This window comes from Mirounga angustirostris, unplaced genomic scaffold (genome assembly GCF_029215605.1).
Source record: "Mirounga angustirostris isolate CCGP_5_RB_7025 unplaced genomic scaffold, mMirAng1.0.hap1 SCAF_13, whole genome shotgun sequence".
NCBI classification, from domain to species: domain Eukaryota; kingdom Metazoa; phylum Chordata; class Mammalia; order Carnivora; family Phocidae; genus Mirounga; species Mirounga angustirostris.
The window spans coordinates 80,620,268-80,642,507 of record NW_026991721.1 but is presented as its reverse complement, the minus strand read 5'-3'; the positions used below and the strand labels follow the sequence as shown (position 1 = coordinate 80,642,507).

Sequence of the window (22,240 nt, the reverse complement as noted above, 5' to 3'; positions counted from 1 at the left end):
TTCCTACCACCCATGTGCGGGCCAGCATCATCTCTCACTGGGATTGCTGCCTCAGAGCGGGTCTCCTTTCTCCTGCTCTTGCCCACTTCTGGTGAACCTCAGCACAGCAACCAGAGGAGTCTTTCAAAGCATAATTGACGTCCAAAGCCTGCAATGGCTCCCATTTCATTTGGAGTCAGAGTCCTCCTCTGAAAGGCCTTCCATCATTAGGCCCCTGTACTTCTCTGACCTCACTGTCTGTAGTTCTCCACCTCCCTTTCACTTCCCATGGGGATCTTGCAGTTCCCAGAACACCCTGTCATGCTCCTGCTTGAGAGCCTTTGCACTGTGGGTTCTCTCTGCTTGCATAGCCCTTCCTCCAGATATTTGCATGCATGGTTAACTCTCACCTCTTTCAGATCTTTGCTCAGTTAACATTGTTTCAGTGGCTTCCTCTGTGCACACCCCTCCCCCCAACGCTCACAATCCCCTTCTTTTATCTACTTTCTTTTTGCAGTGCAATTTATTACTGGTGGACATACTCTACAATTTACTTATTCATTTCTTAATTTTTGTTGTCTTTCTTCCTCAGCTAAAGTATAAATTTCAAAGGGAAGGACCCTCATCTGTTTTGTCCACTGATGTACTGTAAGCACCTAAAACTGTTCAGCACATAGTAGTCATTAAACATTGGTTGCTTACTTCTTAACGAATGAAATATTGAATTAGGTCTTTGGCTTTTCTGCCTTCCAAAGGCTGAGGCTGAAAAGTGATATTTTTGGATTACAAAGGCCAATGATGAAGTTCAGTGCATCCCTCCCCAGTGGATACAGGTCCCTTCCAGTCCCACTGACACATCTCTTGGAGTGAGAAGCCTTGACTACTTATCTTAACTTGGATCTGCTTCCTATTTCTTTTTCCAAAGCCAAAATCACCTTCCTGGGACTTTCTATTTTCTTTTTGTCTATGGTTGAAATTGCCCTCATTTATTCCCAGAAATTCCATGTTCTTTCTTTCTTTCTTTCTTTCTTTCTTTATTTTTTAAAAGATTTTATTTATTTATTTGACAGAGAGAGACACAGCGAGAGAGGGAACACAAACAGGGGGAGTGGGAGAGGGAGAAGCAGGCTCCCCGCAGAGCAGGGAGCCCGATGCGGGACTCGATCCCAGGACCCTGGGATCATGACCTGAGCTAAAGGCAGTCCCTTAACCAACTGAGCCACCCAGGCGCCCTCCCCCATGTTCTTAATTTCTTTGCTCAAGACTCTTTCACAACTTGACATCATAACAGGTCTTGTCACATAACATGGAGCAAAAGAGCTGGAGAGGGTGGGTGGGGAGGGCAGGTCCAGGTGTCTGTCTATAAGGAGGAGGGTGAAGAAGAGCTGGTTGTATCATGGGCCAGGGACCCAAATAGCTGCTCTACAGAAGCCACATTTTGCATCTTTTTCTCATGACTTTAGGAAAGACTTCATCAAATGTTTTTCGAAAATTCAGACACATTATACTTAAGGCATTAGCACAGTGCACTAAAAAATAAGACGTGAATAAATGAATAATTGATCTATAAACCTGTTTGTTACCTATTAAAAATAAAAATAAAACAGCCAATAAGGTTAGTTTGATATGATTATCTTTCTTGAGAGCCCCCACTGTACTGATTCTGAATGACTGTAGCTTTTATTACCCCCCCCGCCCAGGGTTCTTTGTATACTATGTGGGAGAGGTGACTTCTCAAAGAAGGAACTGTGCTCTCTGGGTCTGTTGGAGCTCTAACTCAGAGTCGTGGGCTGAGGATGTCAACAGGATTTTATTTAAAAAAAAAAATGTTTTGTATGTTTTCTAAACCAAAACCCTGACACCAGAAAGGTAGCCTATGAAGATTGATTCCTGAGCATCAGGGATTTGTTTCCATCCATGAGCCTTGCCAGACCACGTTTTTACATCTCCACCAGGTCAGTTCATTTAACTGTAGCTTCTGTTCCCAGGATTTGAGTATTTCATTGTCTGCTTTGGGTTAAACTCATTACACATTTTGGAAAGGAGTATTTTGAAGGAGTATCTTGCTAATATTTTAAAAACCAAAAATCTTGACTCCTCAGCAAAACACCTCTCAGATTAATGCTATCTTTGTAACACTCTCTGTGGTATCATTAAAGCCAGATAAAGTGAAATTGTTCCTAAATTGTGGGTAGCTGTATCTATAGTTCTGAGCTTCCCAGAAAGTTAAGGGCTAATGATTTTTTTAAAAGAGCTATTTATGTTTTCTTTCATAAATAAAAACGAGGGATACAAGGATGGGCTAAGAATTTCAGAGGTTTTATAGCTCATGTTAACAGGTTTTTACTAATATCTGAAAAAATATGGAGATGCTCGTATTGGTTATTAATTTCAGGATACCCTCATGTGTAATAGATTGTACTACTGCCCAGCAATACACAAGGTTTGAGGGGTGAGTGTTGGGTATGTGCCAGGAATAGGTCTCCAAAGGTAAAAAGGGGGCTAACCTTTGACACTTTCTCCATGTCTCATGGGCTAGCTTTTATCCCAATTATATCAGAATATTTTCATCATAGTCCAAAATACTATGAAGCAATTATATGTCTTTAAAAAATGGACTGAGGGTTGCTGGAGTGGTGGGGGGTGGGAGGGATGGGGTGGCTGGGTATAGACATTGGGGAGGGTATGTGCTATGGTGAGCGCTGTGAATTGTGTAAGACTGTTGAATCACAGACCTGTACCTCTGAAACAAAGTATACATTATATGTTAAAAAGAAGAAGAAGATAGTAGGAAGGGAAAAATGAAGGGGGGGAAATTGGAGGGGGAGATGAACCATGAGAGACTATGGACTCTGAGAAACAAACTGAGGATTCTAGAGGGGAGGGAGGTGGGGGGATGGGTTAGCCTGGTGATGGGTATTAAAGAGGGTATGTATTGAATGGAGCACTGGGTGTTATATGCAAACAATAAATCATGGAACACTACATCAAAAACTAATGATGTAATGTATGGTGATTAACATACATAATAAAATAAAATAATTATTAAAAAAATAAATGGCTGCCTAATTACCAAAAAAAAAAAAAAATGAGGAAAAAGTACTGATTTTGTAGAGTGTGAAAGAGGAGCTACTTCTCTCTCTAAATGTCTCCAGGATTGTTTCTGGCCCTGCTATCCGCGCCCGCCCCCCCCCCCCCCCCCCCGCAACTTGTTTGGTTGTTTTTTCCTCTCCTTGGTTTAACTTCTGCTCCATACTAAATATTTGCCTAATGCTAGTCAAAGGAACCTTCACACCAAACTCTGCATGTCTTTGTTCTGAGAAGTAAAATCTCATTTTGTTCCTATCAGCTTTACAAGTTCAAAACTATGTACAAGTGTAGGAAGTGGTTTTGAAACATGCAACAGGGGATATTTTCTAGAAACTCGGATGCTCTGAAAAAACTTTAGCCTTCCTAGAAAATGTTTCAGATTTTTTGCAGTAAAACCTGAATTTTGTTCTTGGGATGAATTGGGTATATGATTTTTAGAAAGCATAAGTTTGCCCAAATATTACACAGTATCCTTTGTGACATAATTCTGTACCCGTAAGAATTTGAGGGCATAAAATTTGAGGGTTTTATCTGGACTTTTTTTAAAGATAAAAAATTGAAAGTGCTGGGAGTCAGGACCAGAATAAGAAACTAAAGGCACGAAATATTTTGGTGCTCCTTCTTGGCCACCTCACCACCCCTCATGCTACACTAAGTCATAAAATATGTCTAAAGGAAATTCTACAATGTTCTGACTTTTCATATGATACTTCACTACTTCAAATTTTTTTTTCTTCAAAATCTGAATTGTTTTAAAACATCGTGTTGGCTTTGCAGGCGCCTTTAATACATGCTTGCTAATGTAGCGAGGTGGGGGGTGTGCTCTACGATGCGCAAGGACTGGGCAACACTGGCCCAGTATTTTTGCACCTGTTTGCATATCTCGTGAAGTAAAATAGAAACAGCCAGCGCCTCCCTGAGACTAGGGGCAGGTGGGCGGGGGAGACCCCCAGAGCCTCCCGGGAACCTTCCGGGACCTGGAAACTGCTCCGGGAGGCAGCCCGCCCCGCCTCCGTTGCAGGCTCCGCCCCCGCTACGCTAGGCGGTGACGAATGGGGCGGGGCCTAAGGCCTCAGCCAATGAGCGCCTGCGAGCCGGGCGGGACGCGGTCCGGTCGCCCGGGCGACCAGAGTGCGGCCCCGCCCCCCCGTCCCGAGCTTCCCGCGCGCGGCTGAGTCCCGGCTACAGTGCGAGCTGCGGTCCCTGCGCGCTGCGCGATCGCGCGATGGGCAAGTGGAGCATCGGGCGAAAGCCGGGCCGCACACTCGGACTCCTGCTGCTGGTGATCTTGAGTTTCCTGGTGCTCTGCAGGTGAGAGATCCCCGCCCGGCACCTGCCGGACTCCAGACACCTCAGCCTTCCACACCCGCAGTTTGCGTCTCCCCTCTCACCTGAGGGAGGCAACCCCGGGAGTCCGCGTCCCGCGAATCGCGATTCCCCACCGGGAATGGGTATCCGGCCTCTTCTTTGTTGGGTCTGGCGTCCCTCTCCACCACTAGACACTCTGCTTCTTGCCTCGAGATCCAGGCTTACGGGTGACACTAGGTGCTGTTCTCTCAATCCCTAGCGTCTGTGTCGAGCTTCCCCACTTTCTCGAAGCTTGTGATGCCCGGGCTCTGCTTTCTTCGTGGATACTCCAGCTCTCTGGGAAGGCCAGCAGAGCTAGCCATCAGGTCTCTTTCAGATGTCCCCCGATCACTGCTCCGCCCCTAGTCCTCCTTGGGGAGCCCGCTTCTCCTGTTCTCCCGGGTCCCCACATTTCCTACCAAGCCTGCTGAGAGGCTTCTCTATTCATCAGAAGCCAGAGCTCCAGGGCTCACAGCTATGGTCGATCTCACCTGCCCAGCGCAGTCATGAGATCGCTGTCCTTTGGGTCCATCAAGATCCTCAACCCTGGATTTACTAGCCCCACTTTAGGATTGATGTCTTCTCTCTCCACTTGCCCACGTTGGTCAGTCATCAGCTCACTCTTTCCCAACCCCCTTTTACAAAGTGTTATGTTTGACAGGTGGTTGTGTTTAGTGGTAGAAGGACCTACCCACAGCCTGTGTGGGTGCCCTAGCCCAGAACTTTTGTAAACTGTTATCTATTTATAGGATTCTACAGTCCTGACCATGTCTTTCAGATCGATGGCTGGCACTTTCCATATTCAAAACCTCCAGTGTTGCTGGGAAAGCAGACCAGCAGTATCAAATGCTTTGGCACTGAAAGTTAAGTTTGAAGCAGGTGATGTGGGGGCAGACACACCACCCCTTCAGCTTTATCTTTTGCTTCTTCCAATCCCCTTTGTTAGTTTCTCTGACTCTCCTCTGGGAGATAGGGAAGTTTTTGATGGAGATGAATATTTGAATGTTTTTGCTGCCACAGAACACATTCAGAAACTATTTCCACCTTTTTAAGACATGTGTCTTTGTTTTACATCTTCTTGGCTTTGGAGTTGGTGAGGATGTCATAATATTGTTTGAGAGAAAGAAATGGTGCTCTTCTCACTCTGGGGCCCAGAAAACTTAAGAGGCATTTTGTTTTCCGAGTTGTTCCCAAGACTTTTTTCCATCTTGTCAGTGATCTATAATCCATTCCTCTCTGAAGGCTGATCCTGGCTCTTGTAGGATGCTCAGCCTTCCTCCTGACGCAAGGCTGATGCAAAGCCCAGAAGGATTACTCAAAGCAGAGGCAACAGGAGCCTCCAGCATGCAGCAGGGTATCAAGGAGCCCACACCCCAGAGAGAAAGGCCAGAGGTGTGCAAGTAGCATGTGGTTTGCCCATTGTTGGAGGTCAAGGATATGGCAATCCATGCAGGGGCATTGAGGGGCAGCTCTGAGGGGCTTGAGTTGGGCCAGGTAGTGCATCCTAATAGTCCACAGGAAAAGGTGTGGGAAGGAGGCTGGGTGTTTGTTGGTGTCTGGCAGGAAAGAAGATGAGGTGTCAGGTAGCTGACTGGCGGTGAAGAAGCCTGAGCTTCTCATAGGTGAGTTAACCATGTCCCTACCTGGGTTGGCGTGGCCATAGCAGGAGTCAGTCAGGGGCTGATGGAGGTACCTGGGAATAGCTACAACTCAAGCCTGAGGAAATAATTTGAAATGCTCAGTAAAGTCATTGTTATTCCTGATATCCCTCCTTTCTCAGCAGGTAAGACAGAGGCCAGAGAAGCTCTGACCCAAATTCAGGGCCATCTCTTAGGGTCCTTCAGAATATGTCTTTTGGGCATCTTTTTAATTTTATTACCCTCATGGTATTGGGCTTTTTGCCATGGGCTGGACACCAAGGATTACCTCTGGAGGACAGAGGAGAATACACTCTTTGTTGCTTCCTCTTTTTGCCTTGCTCTAGCTTTGACTGGATCATTAACTGAGTGGGAGGTGGGGACCCCTCCCAGCTGTTGCTGGTAATGTGGATATGGCCAGTGGAATATAGGTCACATGGGAATTGGCTACTCAGCTGGCAGCTTTGTGGAACTGAGCTGTCAGAATCAGCCTTTTCCTGTACCTCAGAAGGCAGGTATTTGGGTAGCGGGTGTCTGCTGGGCTCCAGCTTTTGTTTTTTCCCATGAACTTTACCTTGGGCTGGGTTTCATAGCTGTTTGACTATATCACATCCAAGAAATCGGAGGACCAAGATGACTTTTGAGGATGATTTCAACCTTTGATATTTTTTAGCTTGAATGATGTTCTGAAATTTACCTTTATTGCAGTATAATTTTCATGCAATAAGCTGTACATGTTTAGCTTGTACAGTTTGATAAGTGTTGGTGCACATATCCATCTGTGAAAATACCACCACAATTAAGAGAGTGAAAATATCCATCAGCCCTAGAAATTTCCTTGTGCCCTTGTGCATCTCTCTCTCCTGCCCTTCTCTGCTCCCCCACTCCTAAGGACACTGATCTGTTGCTTTCTGCCACCATATATTAGTTTGCATTTTCTAGAGTTTTATGGAAATGTAGTCCTAAAGTATGCACTCTGTTTTGATTTGGCTTCTTTCACTCAGTATATTATTTGGAAATCTTTGATGCATATCAGTGGGAACCATGTCTGAGTTAGTTGCCTTTCCTTGTCTTTCCTCCTCCCACTCCATGAACGCAAGAATGCCTGCTTGATATGATCAAGGCATGGTTCCCACTCATGACTCTTTTCCTTAATATAAATACATCACTGAGCAATAATACAATGAACTCTGCATCTCTTATACCTGATATATTAGCTGGCAAAAGTCAGGAGAGGAAATTGGCCAGGTAGGTACCCTGCATCATGCCTTCTTAAAGGCAAGTTCATCTGTTTGCTCAGCTCTACCTCACTCAGTGCTCCTACAGTGGCATTATCTGGATTCTAGACCCCAAACTCTTCCTGAAGGAAAGAAGAAGAGCCTATCAAAATCTTCTTTTTAGAGAAGGTGGATGACTTAGCAACATGACCTGGTCACCTTTGATCCAAATCATGGCCAGTCCTGCCTTCCAAGGATGTGTGGGCAAATTGTGCCTCCTTTCCTGGGCTTCTGTGCGGTCACTGATTTTATGAGCTTTGCCTGTTCTAGGACTCTACCCTGTGAAGCCTGAGTCATATTCCCTGGAATGTTGGAACTCTTTGAACACTGTTCCTTTCATCTTCTAATAGTGAAGTTTTCAGCATCTGGGAAGTGTCTCTTTCAGCAGGTAGTCATTTATCTGACACAAGTGGAGAAACATGGCTACCTGGGCAGTGGCTCAGTCAGAGAGAGAGAGAAAGAGAGAGAGAGGTAGGATGTCTGAACCACACTGTTCTGGGAAGATAGAGTTGGCATTGGGATTCTTTCACTGCCATACTAGCCAACTGAAGGGGACTAGAGTGTCTTAGAGCAAGAGCATGGACATTATTACTGTATTTGTGATTAAAGGGACTGGGATACCCAGGAGATTCAGGGAAAAAGCTGCACAGCCTTGGCAGAAGAAGTATCAGAAGGTTGGCCAAAGAGTTCTCTGTACCTTGGGTCAAGGAAGTAGCAAGTGAAATAAAAGCACTTAATCTTTGATGAAATGACTCAGAGTTCCATTATATCACCTTGAATGCTCTTCTAATGAAGATTCAGGAGATGCTGGAGTTCAGAGAGGTCTTTTCAGAGCATTTAGCACCTGAAAAAGACTCTGGAGGCCAGCCCCCATCTCCCTGGTCCCTCCCCCATCATCCAGCACAGTTCTTCTGGTATAGGGACATTTGCTGCTTCCTCCCCACTCAGTTTTATTTGTTGCTTAAGTCTTTTGCTCTGGATATTAAAGGCCATGTTGAAAAAGAGTTCCCATTGTGTGAGACTTCTGGGAAAGAAGGGCAAGGGTATTTTTAGAGGCTAATGGTAATGAAGCAAATAACTCTTGACGGGGTCTACTAGGTAGAGACTCTTAGTTGGTGATGCTGCTTTCATAGTCACACACTCAGCAAGACAGATAGTGGCATTTTTCCTTTCAAAAACATGTTTTCCTGCAAAGTTTATTTTGCGAGTAAGTAATCTATGTAAAGGATTAAATATTCAAATAATATAAGGAGGAGAATAAAGCCCCCACTCCTGGCCCTTAGGCACTCCTCTCCGCCCCACCAGAGGTGATTACTAATAATGGTTTCTCCCAGGGATATTCTGTGCATATAAGAAGGCAGCTATATGTATTACCCTATTTGTCCGTTAGGGGTATAATTTATTCAAACAGTTCCCTGTGGATGGGCATCGATTGTTTGCAATTTTTTTAGCTACTGCAAAGTTGCAATGTATGTTAACTACACTGGAATTAAAATACTATAAAGTAAAAACAACAACAAAAAAAACCCCCAAATTGCAATGAATATCTGTTGGGTATATTTCTGTCCCTAGCATTGCTGACCATACGAGGTATTCATTTTAAATCCTGGTAGACTTTTTTTTTTTTTTTAAAGATTTTTATTTATTTATTGGAGAGAGAGAGAGATAGCTAGAGCCCACGAGTGAGGGGGTAAGGACAGAGGGCGAAGCAGACTCCTCGCTAAGCAGGAAGCCCAATGCAGGGCTTGATCCCAGGACCCTGGATCATGACCTGAGCTGAAGGCGGACACTTAACCGACTGAGCCACCCAGGTGCCCCTAATCCTGATAGACATTTAAAATAAGTAAGTAAAAATAAGTTAAAATAAGTAAAATAGCACATTCTATTTCTGTTGGATCAATGTGAGGGAGATTCTGAGCTCTATAGTCTGAAGGGGAAATTCTGTTTATTTTTCATGTGTATAGGTTCTTTGTATCTTTAAGAACTAGTCCATCTCTTACATATCTATGTACATAAGCCTCATGTGGTGGATTTTAAAAAAATATTGCACATATTTATGTTTCCTCTGTTTCACAAATCATTCTATTCTGATTCCACAAGCATCTCTAAGAGCAGAGTCTTTTTTTTATGTTATGTTAATCACCATACATTACATCATTAGTTTTTGATGTAGCGTTCCATGATTCATTTTTTTGCGTATAACACCCAGTGCTCCATGCAGAACGTGCCCTCTTTAATACCCATCACCAGCCCATCCCCCCACCCCCCTCCCCTCTAGAACCGTCAGTTTGTTTCTCAGAGTCCATAGTCTAAGAGCAGAGTCTTGCTATCAATAGAGTCTTTTAGGCTATCTAACAGAATTTTCACCCCTTTCTAGGTTGGGATATAACCCTTTTTTATTTATGATGCCATAATGGAAATTTTCCCCCAAATGAAAAATTTCTGTCATATAACATCAGGATACTTTTTATTATTAATATGTGGTTGATTACTATTGTTAATATGTAGTTGAGCATATTTGTTGCTTCACCAATGGGTCTCAAGGTTTTGGTCTAATAAGTGTTCATTAAACTTCCTGCAGTATTTGGTAGACATTGCCCTCTGAACCAGCAGCATGTCCCTGGATCATGTAGACAGCCACTTGGCCTGACTTGCTGGAGCCTGGGTGCTAGGCCATTTCCTGGCTTACCAAGAAGCCTTTTCAGAGGGAAGGACAGAGGTACTAAGGTTGCAGTAGTGCCGTTGACCTGCAAAATGCTGCAAAATGACCTCGCATCTCTGCAAAATGAGTATACTAGCTTTTGGAATGGAAGGTTCAAGCCCTTTGGAAATATTTAATGCTGTTCCAGCAAAGCAGGAGCCTAAAGCATTGAGCCCAGGCCAAGGATCACATTCAGGAAGCTGGATCAGCTACAAAGACAGAGTTCCATTTTGCTGGGGTTGAAGTCCTTGGGGTTCCAGGATTGATCCAAGAGCCGTTATTCTGGATTAGAGGCATTAAGGGCACTGGCCTGGGCCGCAGAGTGGGCAGCGCCTTCCTTAGGCCCTCAAGCTCCCCTGCTGAGGGAGGAGTGTACAGCTAAAGACTGGTAAGGCCGAAATATCCTCAAGTGGGCAGTTGTAGGGAATGGAATGCCCAAGGCAATGGGACCTCATGGGAACCTGTAACCATATCAGAATCTTGGAGTGATGACTAGAAATTTGTATTTTAGATCCAAGTAAGGAGATTTCTATGCATAATGGTGTCTTTTGGGCAGTTTAACATAACTGCCATCTAAGTAATTGTCTCTGGGCATGACCACTTGAATGAATGAAGAGGTGAGTGTTTTCTTGGTCTTTAATATGATGCATTGGACTCAGATGCAGGTGAACCTCTGCTTAGGGTAGCCCTAGTAGGATCACAGTGCACCTGGAAATTGGATTTGTAAGTTATCTCTCAAGTATACATTATGTATAGTGACAAAATAACCAATCCCTAGGATCAGCGAAGACTTATGCTCTGTGAACTGGAGGACTATTTCTGCAGATTCCTACCTTATGTACTGAGCTTGTCCACACCCTTGGCCAGCCTAAAATTGCATGGGCATTGCCTGGTCTCTGCTGGGGGCCAATATGCCTCAGAAGTTGATGATGCTCTCTCTGCCCCATCTGGTTGGGTGGATACTACCTTGTCTGAATCTGGTCAGATTGTGTGGTATGACAGAAGGCTGAAGGAGACGGCTGTGACTCCAAGTGAAGCCTCCCAGTCCTGCAATGGCCCCCATTACTGATCAATATTTGCAGGATTTACAGGTGACACAGGGATGACTTCTGGCAGGGCAAGAGTCATTTCAGACCTGCCTTGATCTTTAGCACACTCTGTTCAAGGAGATCGTTCAAGTAGGTGACTGGATCTGGCTCTTCTCCCACCGCACCTGGAAGACCGTCTCTGAGAGCTGAGAATCAATTCAGGAGCCCATTTCACATGAAAGAGGTTGTAAGCTTGTCACCAGCTCATCTGCCTTTTTTCCATATTCAAGCATACTAACCCAGCACTTTTGACCATGTCTAATGACATCCGGCCTGTGTGGAGCCTGCACTGTGTCCTTTGTCATCATGATCCACGACAGTGATAAAGTATAAGAAGGATTCGTTCCTCTACCCTCAGCATCCTCCCAGTCACTGCCTGATGGCAACTCCTGACCATAGGGAACTCAGGCCCCAAGTCCTCTGCCTATGGTTTCCGCTGTCACCTGTTGTTGTGTCTCTGGCTTGCACAACCTAATATCATCTGCCGAAAAGGATGGTAGTGACCAGAATACAGAGGTCTTGTTACATGGTGTGAGGCCCTGTCAGAAGTTGTGACACATGTGCCTTCTTCCAGGAACCTCACTGTGGACTGTGGACAGAGTGTGGCTCTGAGCAGAGCAAACCTGAGGATGGGTCAGGTCAGTGACCAAGGCCTGCTCTTCAGTTTATTCTCAGACTGAAAATTTACTTAGCCTACAATGAAGCAAAGATACAAAGGCAACAAAATTTCCAGGAAAAAGTAATATATGCTCCAGCCAGAAAGAAGGCAGATGCCCTGGTCTCAACAAAAAATGTTTCAACAAGGGGCGCCTCGCTGGCTGGTGGAACATGGGACTCTTGATCTCGGGGTTTTGAGTTCGAGTCTCACATTGGGCGGACATTACTTAAAAAAAAAAAAAGCTTTCCACAATCTAAATAAATAAATAAAAGCTTTCCAATTAAAACTTTCTACAATCTAAAGAAAAAAAAGTTTTAACATGAATTGCTTGCTCACTGGGAAAAGCAACAGAAACGAGGGTTTCCTAAGGATTTGGTTATCACAGCTCCTAATTTAGAAGGAAAGTCTCTCTGACCTGGTGTAACCACCTAGTTTCCACTTTCTTTATTTTGTTATTACTGAGTTAATTACTGAGGAAGCATGGGGTTATTATTAATTTATGATCACTAGTACTAATGACTGTTATCAGTATTAACAACTATTTGCATGGTGCTTTCTCATTTATGAAGCTCTAATGTGTAATTATCTCATTTTCTCACAGTGAATTCCTTGGAGAAACCCCACATTTATCATCCCCATTTTCTCAGTGAATTCATCCTTTTCATTAATATATTAAAAACTCAGTAACCTACCAGAAGATTTTCAGAAAGAAAACAGTTGAATTCTCCAGAATTTAGAATTTGATATGGGCTAGCTTTTGTTGTTTGCAGTGTTAGCTTCATGCTTCGTAATAAGCACTGAGAGGAAATATTTTTTAAAAAATCTAGAAAATAAGAGCACATAAAGACAGTAGCAAATAGAAGCTCTATCCAGGAAGAGATTATATATACACATATATCAAAGGACAAGATACAGATTAGTGCTTCTCAAACTTTACCTTGGGTTCTGGTTGAAATGCAGATTCTGATTCAGGTCTCAGTTAAGGCCCGAGTTTCTGCATTTGTAGCAAACTCCAGATGAAGATACTTTGCAGGTGCAGACCACAGCTGGAGACATAAACCCAGAAGGAGGTTTCCTAATGACTAGGTACCTGCTAGGGGACAGATTAGGGAGAGTGTGTTACTAGCAGGGAGTATGTTGGAACAAGGGGTCGCAGAGTGCGTTTCCAACCGTGTCTACACCTCTTCACTGAGTGGGTGCGGAGAGGGAGGCTCTCACAGCATTTGGGAGACACCTTAAACAAAAGCTAAGGTCCGTGATATGAGCTTGGTGAGTTGGAGATTGTTGTTTTGAAGTTCTGGCCAGTGAATAAGGAGTGCTGCCCAGTGGAGTGATTGCTAAATTGTATTTTCACTGTCTTTAAAAATAATGAGATTTTGTGTGTGCATGTGTGTATTTTTACCACTGGACTGTCAGTATATACCCCTGTGTTTAAGAAGAGAATCTGTCCATCAGTTCTTCCTCATTCTAGCCTGGGGCTAGCCTGGAGGGTGGGGCACCTGAGGGAATGCCTGGGGGTGTCAGGTGGGGAGAGTATGTAAAGCCTAGTGAGTCCATGAGGCAAGAAGGCAGAGTGTGTTCTTTGGAGCAGATATGGTGAAAACTAAGGGAGACCAAACTCTCCTGTGCCTGCAGTATGAGAGACTTCAGACACAGCCGGCATACCAGGAGCCTGTGGCCAAAGGAAAGAGTCGGGGTGGGGAGGTGGGGGGGTAGTGAGAAGAGCCAGACCAAGGAGGTGGCTAGGAGGCCCCGACAGTGGTCATGGGGGGCCTGCAGCCTCCTTTGAGTATCCCAGGCCTCATCCTTTAGGGCAGCGTTGGCAAAGTTTCCTGTAAAGGGCCACATAGTAAATGTGTTCAGCTTTGCAGTGTCTATCCCAGCAACGTCACTGTGCCCCAAAGTAGCCACAGTCAGGACTGAAAGGAGTGGGCATGGAGGGGTGTCAGTAAAACCATTTATGGACATTGAAATGTGAAATGTGAAGTTGATATAATTTTTTGTGCCCCCAAATCTTGTTTTTTGGGTTTCTTTCCAACCACTTAAAAATGTGGAAGACATCCATAGCTTGCTGGCTGCACAAAGACAGGAGGCAGGGTGGCTTTGGCCCACACCTGGGGTTTGCTGGATTGGTTTGACAGCATCCTGGTGGATAGACCTTTCACTGCAAAATTTTAGAAATTGTAATAAGATGGCACAAAATCTTGCATATAAAATATGATTAGACAATAAATTAAATGGTTAAGAATGGAAAAATTGGGATGATTCCATATTAAGGACATAAAAAAACCCCACTGAGGTTGTTCTTTCTAATATGCAAAACATGCAAAAATAAACTTATTTCAAATAGTGACAAAATTCTTTTATAGCACATTACAGAGTATTCCGTTAATATCTGACCTTCACAGCAGTTAGGACAGGCATGCACCCCATTTCACAGAGGAAGAAACTCATGTCCACAGAGCTAGGGTCACTGACCCAAGGTGGCCGTGCTACAAGGGTGGGGCCGGGATTCATGTCCAGATCCTCCTCTTACAGATACTGTTCTTGTTTTTGCTTCCCCATATAGATGGTCCTTTGGAAGAACTGTATTATTACTATTTTTTAAGTAGGTGCCATGCCCAGTGTGGAGCCCAACACGGGGCTTGAACTCATGACCCTGAGATCTTGATCCCAGGGCCTAACCGACTGAGCCACTCAGGTGCCCCTAGAACTATATTCTGAAATATCCTTTCTAAGTCACTTGGAACATGGAACTTTTCTCTTTAGAGAAAGAAAACAATAATTAGGTCCCCAGGTTATCCACAAATGACCATTTCAACCGTACTATAATACAACTACAGTCCGCAGAGCACCAGGAGTTCTGGGTCCTGGGGGCTGTGAGAAGTAGGAAGGAGGGGTCAAATTAATTTTTTTTGCCCATGAGTGGCCATTGACAAAATTTCCAAGCGGTCAGTGATGTCTGTGGCACTTCTGTCTTCTTGGCCTCCTGCTCTCCCATCTCTGGCCATCAGGGTCCCTGATTTGCCACCAAGCCCTCCTGTAACACCTTCCAGGAGCTCAGTCTCACCCAGATCTGTGGAGGAGCTTGTAAAAACTACCAATCCCTGTGGTCCATCTCCACCGTCATTAATTGGTCAGGGGTGGGGCCTGCACATTCCTTAGTTTTAAGCTTCCCAGGTGATTCAGATAGGGGGCCAGCTTTGAGAACCACCGTGGTGGCTAAACCCAAACCTCCCTTCTAGTCGTGTAGTCGACTTCAGCCAAGTGCTGGGAAGGCTGCTGATGAAGCAATTTCACGCTGTTTTGGTCTCACGCGTCCTGCATCCCATTTGGTTACTAAGCCTGTTAAACCGAACTGGTCAATATGTTTGTCCTCCCAGCTCTGATCACAACTGCCCGAGGCCAGACTGTTGTTTCTGGTCTCGAGCAATATTTCTCAATCTCTCGGTGCTGAAGAATCATTTTCCTTTTCTTCTTTAAAAGTTTTTTTCCCCCCAATGTTACTTTATCAAAGACATTGAAAACGCATTACTAGAAAAAGGAAATGAAGAGATCCACAAAGTACATGCCCCAGTCTTTTATGATGAGCTTCAACAGACATGACCCTCATTGCTCTAAAATTATCTCCGTTTCTGTACCAGTTGTAGACTAGCAGGTGGTTGGCAGCGGTGCGTGCCCACGCCAGGCCCACGCTGCGGAGGGGCCCGGGCTGGGGTGCCTGCTCACACAGCCTCTTCACCTGTCTGCTTGCCATTCCCTGAGTAGATACGCTTTCACTTTTTAATGCTTTTGCCCCTAGTTCCCTCGGGTTTCTTATATTCTCTGCCTTCAAACCTGTGAATATGTCATCTTCTGGATGAAGCTTTCTCTGACTCCACCTGGATGATACAGATAATTTCTTCATTTGACAATTACGTGTGTGTGTGTGTGTGTGTGTGTGTGTGTTTCAGCTACTGTCCTCTGCCATTGCTAGGACTACCTAATTTGTGGAGCCCGGTGCATAATGAAAATGTGGGGCCTTTGTCTAAAAAACATTGAGAATTTCAGGATGGGGATAGTGTGTCTGAAATCATGTGTAGTGTGTGCTCTGATACATTTATATATCGTAATGTGATTGCCACTCTAACAATTTATCACATGACATAATTATAGTATATAGTCTATATTCAATATACTGTGGATTAGATCTCTGTGGCTTATTTAACTACTTGTTGCAAGGGAGCCTTCTGAGCTTGGGGCCCTGTGTGGACTGCATGGATCACATGCCCCAGAGGCCAGCCCTGGCCTTATCTTTGTGCTTGCCTTACAGCACAGCATGACACCGACTTGTAATTATCTGAGTGTGCATGGAGGTGGAGAAGACTGTATGTGTCAGGATGCCTTATAGGGACCGTGAAGTCTGTGGCTTGGAGGAACTTTGGTAGGATGGGAGCCGGCTTCCTGAGGAGCATGCACGCCTGCAGTGGATTTTCACTAAATGCCATTAAAAATTTTCCCACCAATAGCAGGGCTCTGGCTGCTTTACAGTGTAGGGTATGCACGTTTATGTTCCGAGCTGAAGCACTTGGCACTGTAAGCGGAGGAGAAGCTGGTTGGCATGTAGGAAAAGGACGCAGCAGGAGGACAGGGCTGTGCGGAGATGGAGAGAGAGTGGAAGGGATGGCTCATCCCATAAGCATACTAGGAGAGTCAGCAATGGGATGTGCGACATGCATGTGCCCTCTGCCCCCATGATCTCCACTCCTGGACCCCATGGAGGCCAAAGCTCTGTGAAGGAGCTGCCCCTTTGAAGGACACAGAACTGTTGAATCCAGAATCAAGATTGAAGCTCTTAGCCTAATTTTGGCTCCTGCATCTCTGTTTCTTCTAAGAGATGACAGTCCACCGTCAGTGTGTATCGATATGGATTGCGTGGAGCAATTTGGGCCTTAAGCAGAGCATGTCTCTCAGTGGCACAGTTTTAGCTAGTGTTACAAAATGAATGGAAAGACCGATAGGCAGCAGTTTAGGGAGCTTTCTGATGCAGAAGAGCCCTGAGGGGCAATACGCCCTCTAGTGTCAGGAACTGTAATGAAAAGTGGGTGCAGAAAAGGCACCAACGGAAATTTGCTTTCCCCTCAGAGCTACTCACCGTTTTCTGACTCCAAACTCCTAAATTTTTTGGCTCCCCCAGCATCTCTTGCTGGGTTTCTCTCATGGTCTTTGGAGACGGGGGAGGAAAGAGAGGGAAGGAATTCTAGTCATGGGGATCAGTTTGAGGGGACTCCCCAAGACCTACTTTTTTAGGGACTAGCACTTTCCAACAGCCCTCCCAGGTGGGGCTCTCTGTTGTGCTGGATTATCTCTTGAACTTGATCTTTAGATAATAATTAATACTTGGAATGTTGGTCAATGAACAGATGCTGTTTCTAACCCAGATACCTCCTTCTAGGTATTTGCATCTCAGGCTGGGCAGCTATGACCATGAGGCGGCTCAGAGGTACTATTTGAAATAGCTGCTTCTTTGATGCTTAGTCAAATGGCCTGGACAAGCTGGCCATTGTAGGAACCTGCCCTAGGCACCCCGCACGCCCCTGAGAATACCCTTTCCGTGCTGTGTGCCCCCACCTCGTCCTCTCTCCTGTTAGCACAGTTTTCATGTTGACCTTTGTGTTTGTCTTGTTCCTGACTATGGCCTCAGCTTGCTCTTCCCCTGCAGTGGGATGCAGATGAGTGTACTGAAGAAAGACTCCTTCTAAGGTGTGGCTAAATCGGAGGGTGGGGAACCTTTTCTGAAGGACTCAGAAGCAGGAGCTCTTAGAAACGCAGAGGGCCTGTGGAGGAGGAGAAAAAGCCTCTCTCCTAAGACTCTGTACCCCTGCTTACTGGTGAGGATGAGCCAAGCTTCTCGGCTGCCTTTTCTCTTTGCAGATTGGATTGGTATAATCTGCTCCCTGCGTGGCTAAGACACCGGCAGTCAGGGCTGCAGGCCAATGGCCAATACTTCATGCTGGAGGACTCCACTTTCTGGATCTTCGGGGGCTCCATGCACTATTTCCGGGTGCCCAAGGAATACTGGAAGGACCGTTTGCTGAAGATGAAAGCTTGTGGCTTGAATACCCTCACCACGTGAGTGCTGGCTCACCCCACCACCAAGCATTGGCATCTGTCGCATCTGTGTCCTGGGCTTCTTCAAGGCACCCCAGACTGTAGGTCTCCATTGTGTCAGGATGGGGGGAGCCCTGCCAGATCCTGCACGTGAGCTGTCCCTGAAGAGAATCTTTAGGCTGACCTTTGTGGGGAAAAATATAGGAGGAGCCCACCCCTCTGGATAAGTCTGCCGGGTTCGACAGCCTCCTTCCCTCACCTGCACAGCACTCCCCATTAGTGCGGATGAGAAGACAGGATGGATGTATAAGCTTTAGAGGAATAGGAAGAGCAATGGCGTACAAAGGAATACAGTGAAGGAGGTGAGTGTAGGTGTAGGAGGTGATTAAATTATCCAATTTTTTTTTTTTAAAGATTTTATTATTTATTTATTTGAGAGAGAGAGAATGAGAGAGAGAGCACATGAGAGGGGGGAGGGTCGGAGGACAAAGCAGACTCCCCATTGAGCAGGGAGCCCGATGCGGGACTCGATCCCGGGACTCCAGGATCATGACCTGAGCCGAAGGCAGTCGCTTAACCAACTGAGCCACCCAGGCGCCCTCCAATTTTTTTTTTTTTAAACAAGCACTCCAGCCCCCAATTTATTCAGCAAATGAATGTGATCTTTTTCAAAATAGCTTCCTTGGGAAAGCTGTTTTCAGGCAAAAATATATGATTACAGATCAAGCATGTGGATTTTCTTGAGTGGTTCATGAGCTAGCTTTGAAGACAATTTCTAAGAAGAATTATAAGAATGTTCTGGGCCATCACAGCATAGATGAAACAAATGTATGATTTTCCAGAAGGTTTACTTAAAAGGATCCATTTATTTGCATATGTAAATTCTGGTCCTGGGGGTACATTCACACATCACAGGACTCCTAAAGCTTGTGGGAATATTGCAGGCTAAGCATTTTACCTTATAAAAGCTAGGTAATCTGTATTTTCTTAAACAGGGAACTCCTGAGTCTGAATTGGAAGCAAGCAAACCTCCTCCCCCTTTACCTGTGCACATTCTTTACAGTTGGAAAGGGCTCCACTGGAAGCTAAGGGTGGGTGGGAGTCCAGGGGAGGAGCTGCTGTGTTACCTCTGCCTCTTGAGTTGGGCCCCTTAAAGAATTTATTTTATTTCCTTATCTTCTAAAGAGAAGATAAGGAAAGAATTCTTCAGAATTTTGGTTGCTTCAGTAAAAATAGGACTGACCACTGAGGTTTCCTCTTATCTTACTTTTAACTTTTTCTCTTAAGAAGTTACTTTTTTTTTTCTCTGATGAAGAAAAAGTGGGAGAGATGGGGAGGGAGGGAGGAAGTGGGGGGAGTGCATGCTCAAGCTCACCTGTGGTCACATCTTATGCTTCACCCAAATCTTACTGGCCTTCTCTCCCTTCTCCTAAGGAGATGAGGTATTAGCTCCCCAGGGACCAGCTCTGGATACTCTAAGGTCCCTAAGTCTCTTCACTTAGTTCTTGGTTCCAATCCTGACACCATTAAGACATGTATCTAAGAAATACATCTTCAACCATCATAATGGGTTTTAGGGGTAAAGAAGGTAATCTAGAAGACAAAGTGGAATAAATGAAAGCTCATTCCTGTAATTATCTTATATTACAGCTATGTTCCATGGAATCTCCATGAGCCAGAAAGAGGCAAATTTGACTTCTCTGGGAACCTGGACCTGGAGTAAGTGCTCTTGCTTCTTCTATGGCCTGGCCTGGGGTGGGGAGGCAGAGAGGTGGCCCCTTGGGGTTGATCAGGAACCATGGGACCATCTTGGTTCTGCTTTGAGAGCCAGAGAGAGGCAGGTCGGGAGCCTTATTCATGGGACCCACATGCTCTCCATGAACCTGTTACTCCTGGGGGTCTGGGTCTGCCTCCTCTGAGCCCAGACCTCTTCACTGCAGCCCAGAGGTGCCTAATCCCCAGTGTCTGCCCTGCTTTGCAGTGTGGGCCAGCCATCTGTGCTGGGACAGGGGTTGCCCCTCTATGGTAGCAAGGCTGTTGGGGTCAGGTTCACTGTTAGGACCCCCCCATACCCTGTTTGATGCCCTTCCTCCTTATGCCCCCAGTGGGGCTGTGCAGAAGGTCCTGGGCTGGGAGCAAGTGTGAACCCAGCTCCCAGGGCCTGTGAAGGGAGGGAGGAGAGGAGCTGGGCAGCTCCACCACCTTGTGATGCTGGGCTTGTCCCCACCATCCCCTCTGTGTCTTGAGAGCTGCTGACACTGACCTCCCTAGGGCCTTTGTGCTGATGGCTGCGGAGATCGGGTTGTGGGTGATTCTGCGTCCAGGCCCCTACATCTGCAGTGAGATTGACCTCGGGGGCTTGCCCAGGTGAGTGGGGCTGTGAGGGGCTTCAGCTGTGGCTTGAGTTGGACCTCTGTGCTTCTGAAAAACGGTAATCACAAATGGAGGTTTAATTTTGCTACTAAAGTATATTCTTCATTCTGTACTGAAATTCCTTTTCAGAATAAGTGATGCCCAAAGGAGCCCATTTTAAATGATGTCACTTTATTTGATAAAGTATAAGAGAAACAAATTATTGTTTTTGTTTTGTCTTATCTTCAAATCTCAGGCTTTAATGAATTATGGAGTAGAAATATGGACGGTAATCACCTGGTACCACATTCATTCCTTGTCCTCATCATTACTGTTAATTTTCAGCAAAAAGACTTTCTTTTAATAGGCATAATCTTTCCCATCCTCAGGGTGTTCCAGATGGTTAGATCCACTTTCTCCCTACCCCATGCAGCCCCAAGGGGGGAGAAGGCTGGTCCTGTTTGCCTTGTGGTCTCCTTCGGGAATGGCCTCTCCCCACAGCACAGCCACCAGGCCAGGCCTTGTTTTCTCTCTCGTCTCCAGCGTGACCCATCCCTTCCCTAGGGATCCCAAGCAGGCTCTACCTCCATCTCCTTCGCTCTCTAGGATCACTTCTCTGTCTCTGTGCCCTTGACAAGGCTGTGCACACAGCCAGAGTGCCCTCCCCCTGCACCTAGGGATTAGAAATCTGTGTGTCAGCGATGTCCTCTGGCTCAGCCGGAGCTGCCAGGAGGAGGACAGGATTTAAGTGTTAGCTCAGAAGCAGCGGGAGCTCCAGCACTCAGCCCTCCTCCTGGGCAGCACTATCCATTCAGGTCCTGGCACTAGGGCACACCCCAGGGAGGCCCAAACTAGCAGAGGCCCAGTGTTGATGAGAAGCTAGACCCTTTTAGGTGACATAGAGGGTGGAGGTATCTAGAGGAAGCTGCTCTCTCCTTAAACATTTTTACCTAACATAAACTGATAATTTCCTGACCCTGTTCAGGACTTCCAAATTAGGACAAGAAGCATCAGAGCCTTTATAAGAAAATATAAGTGTTTTCTCAGAATTTCAAGTGAGAAGGAAAAGTTCCTGACTCCAGCTCTGGAGGAATGATCTGTGTACACCTGGGGAATACGATCACAATGGACAGGTTGTGGGAAGCATTCACCTTTTCTTGCTCATCAGCAACTCCCCTGAGCTGAGCTCTGAAGAGCTGAGGAGGCTGATGCTAATGAGCCCCCCCGGGTCAGCCTAGAGAGAAGTGGGGAGAAGTGGGATTAGCCTCTCATGGCCTCTGTGTCAGGCCTGGTTTTCTGGGTGACACTGGAAGGTTACATCTGGCCCCAGTGATTCCTTAACCCCTTTGGCTTCACCCCTTTGTAATGAGATGTTAGAATAAATGCTTCAACACTGGGCTTGAGTTCAGTGGAAAGCTTTTCTCACTCTGACTGGCAGCCAGACCAATAGCCACAAAGCTGGAAATAAAATCCCTTGCAGTGCAGGTTGTCTTTTTGTAGGGAAGCAGTGCAGAGTGTGGGGCTGGAGCTGTGGCAGAGTTTGCCTCTGGATCTATTTGCACAATCTCCTGCCTTTCTGGCTGAGGAGGTAGTGGCGTGGGAATGGTCCCGCTCCCCCCAGGACTCTGAAGCTGCTTCTTTTCTCCCCACCATCATCCTGCCCAGGACAAACCCACAAACAGTGCAACTAATTCCCACCCCCCCTTTTATTCAAGCTGGTTACTCCAAGACTCTGGCATGAGGCTGAGAACAACTTACAAGGGCTTCACCGAAGCAGTGGACCTTTATTTTGATCACCTGATGTCCAGGGTGGTGCCACTCCAGGTAAAAGCGAGGAGCATCCTCTTTGATCTTCAACTGTCTTCCTACTGGGAGTAAATAGTCCTAGGGGAGCTCTCAGACCAGGGGCTCACAGTTCCTTCCAACACAGGAGTGCATTCTTCCCCACTGCCTGAGATCTATAATTGGACGGGTTTGTAATAGTTGTCTTTTAAAAGATGTATTTCGGTGTTGTCTTAGGT

General features: G+C 45.8%; 1 protein-coding gene across 1 annotated transcript in view; it reads left to right on the top strand.

Annotated features, from left to right (window-relative positions):
• Positions 1-4,294: 4,294 nt before the first annotated feature.
• LOC123856552 (beta-galactosidase-1-like protein 2) overlaps positions 4,295-22,240 on the top strand; it is a 54,985-nt gene continuing 37,039 nt past the window's right edge. The window contains exons 1-5 of the mRNA XM_045892719.3: positions 4,295-4,380; positions 17,691-17,888; positions 19,518-19,586; positions 20,139-20,234; positions 21,935-22,043. Of these exons, the coding sequence (XP_045748675.1) occupies positions 4,295-4,380; positions 17,691-17,888; positions 19,518-19,586; positions 20,139-20,234; positions 21,935-22,043 (558 nt within the window). The remainder of the gene's footprint in view (positions 4,381-17,690; positions 17,889-19,517; positions 19,587-20,138; positions 20,235-21,934; positions 22,044-22,240) is intronic.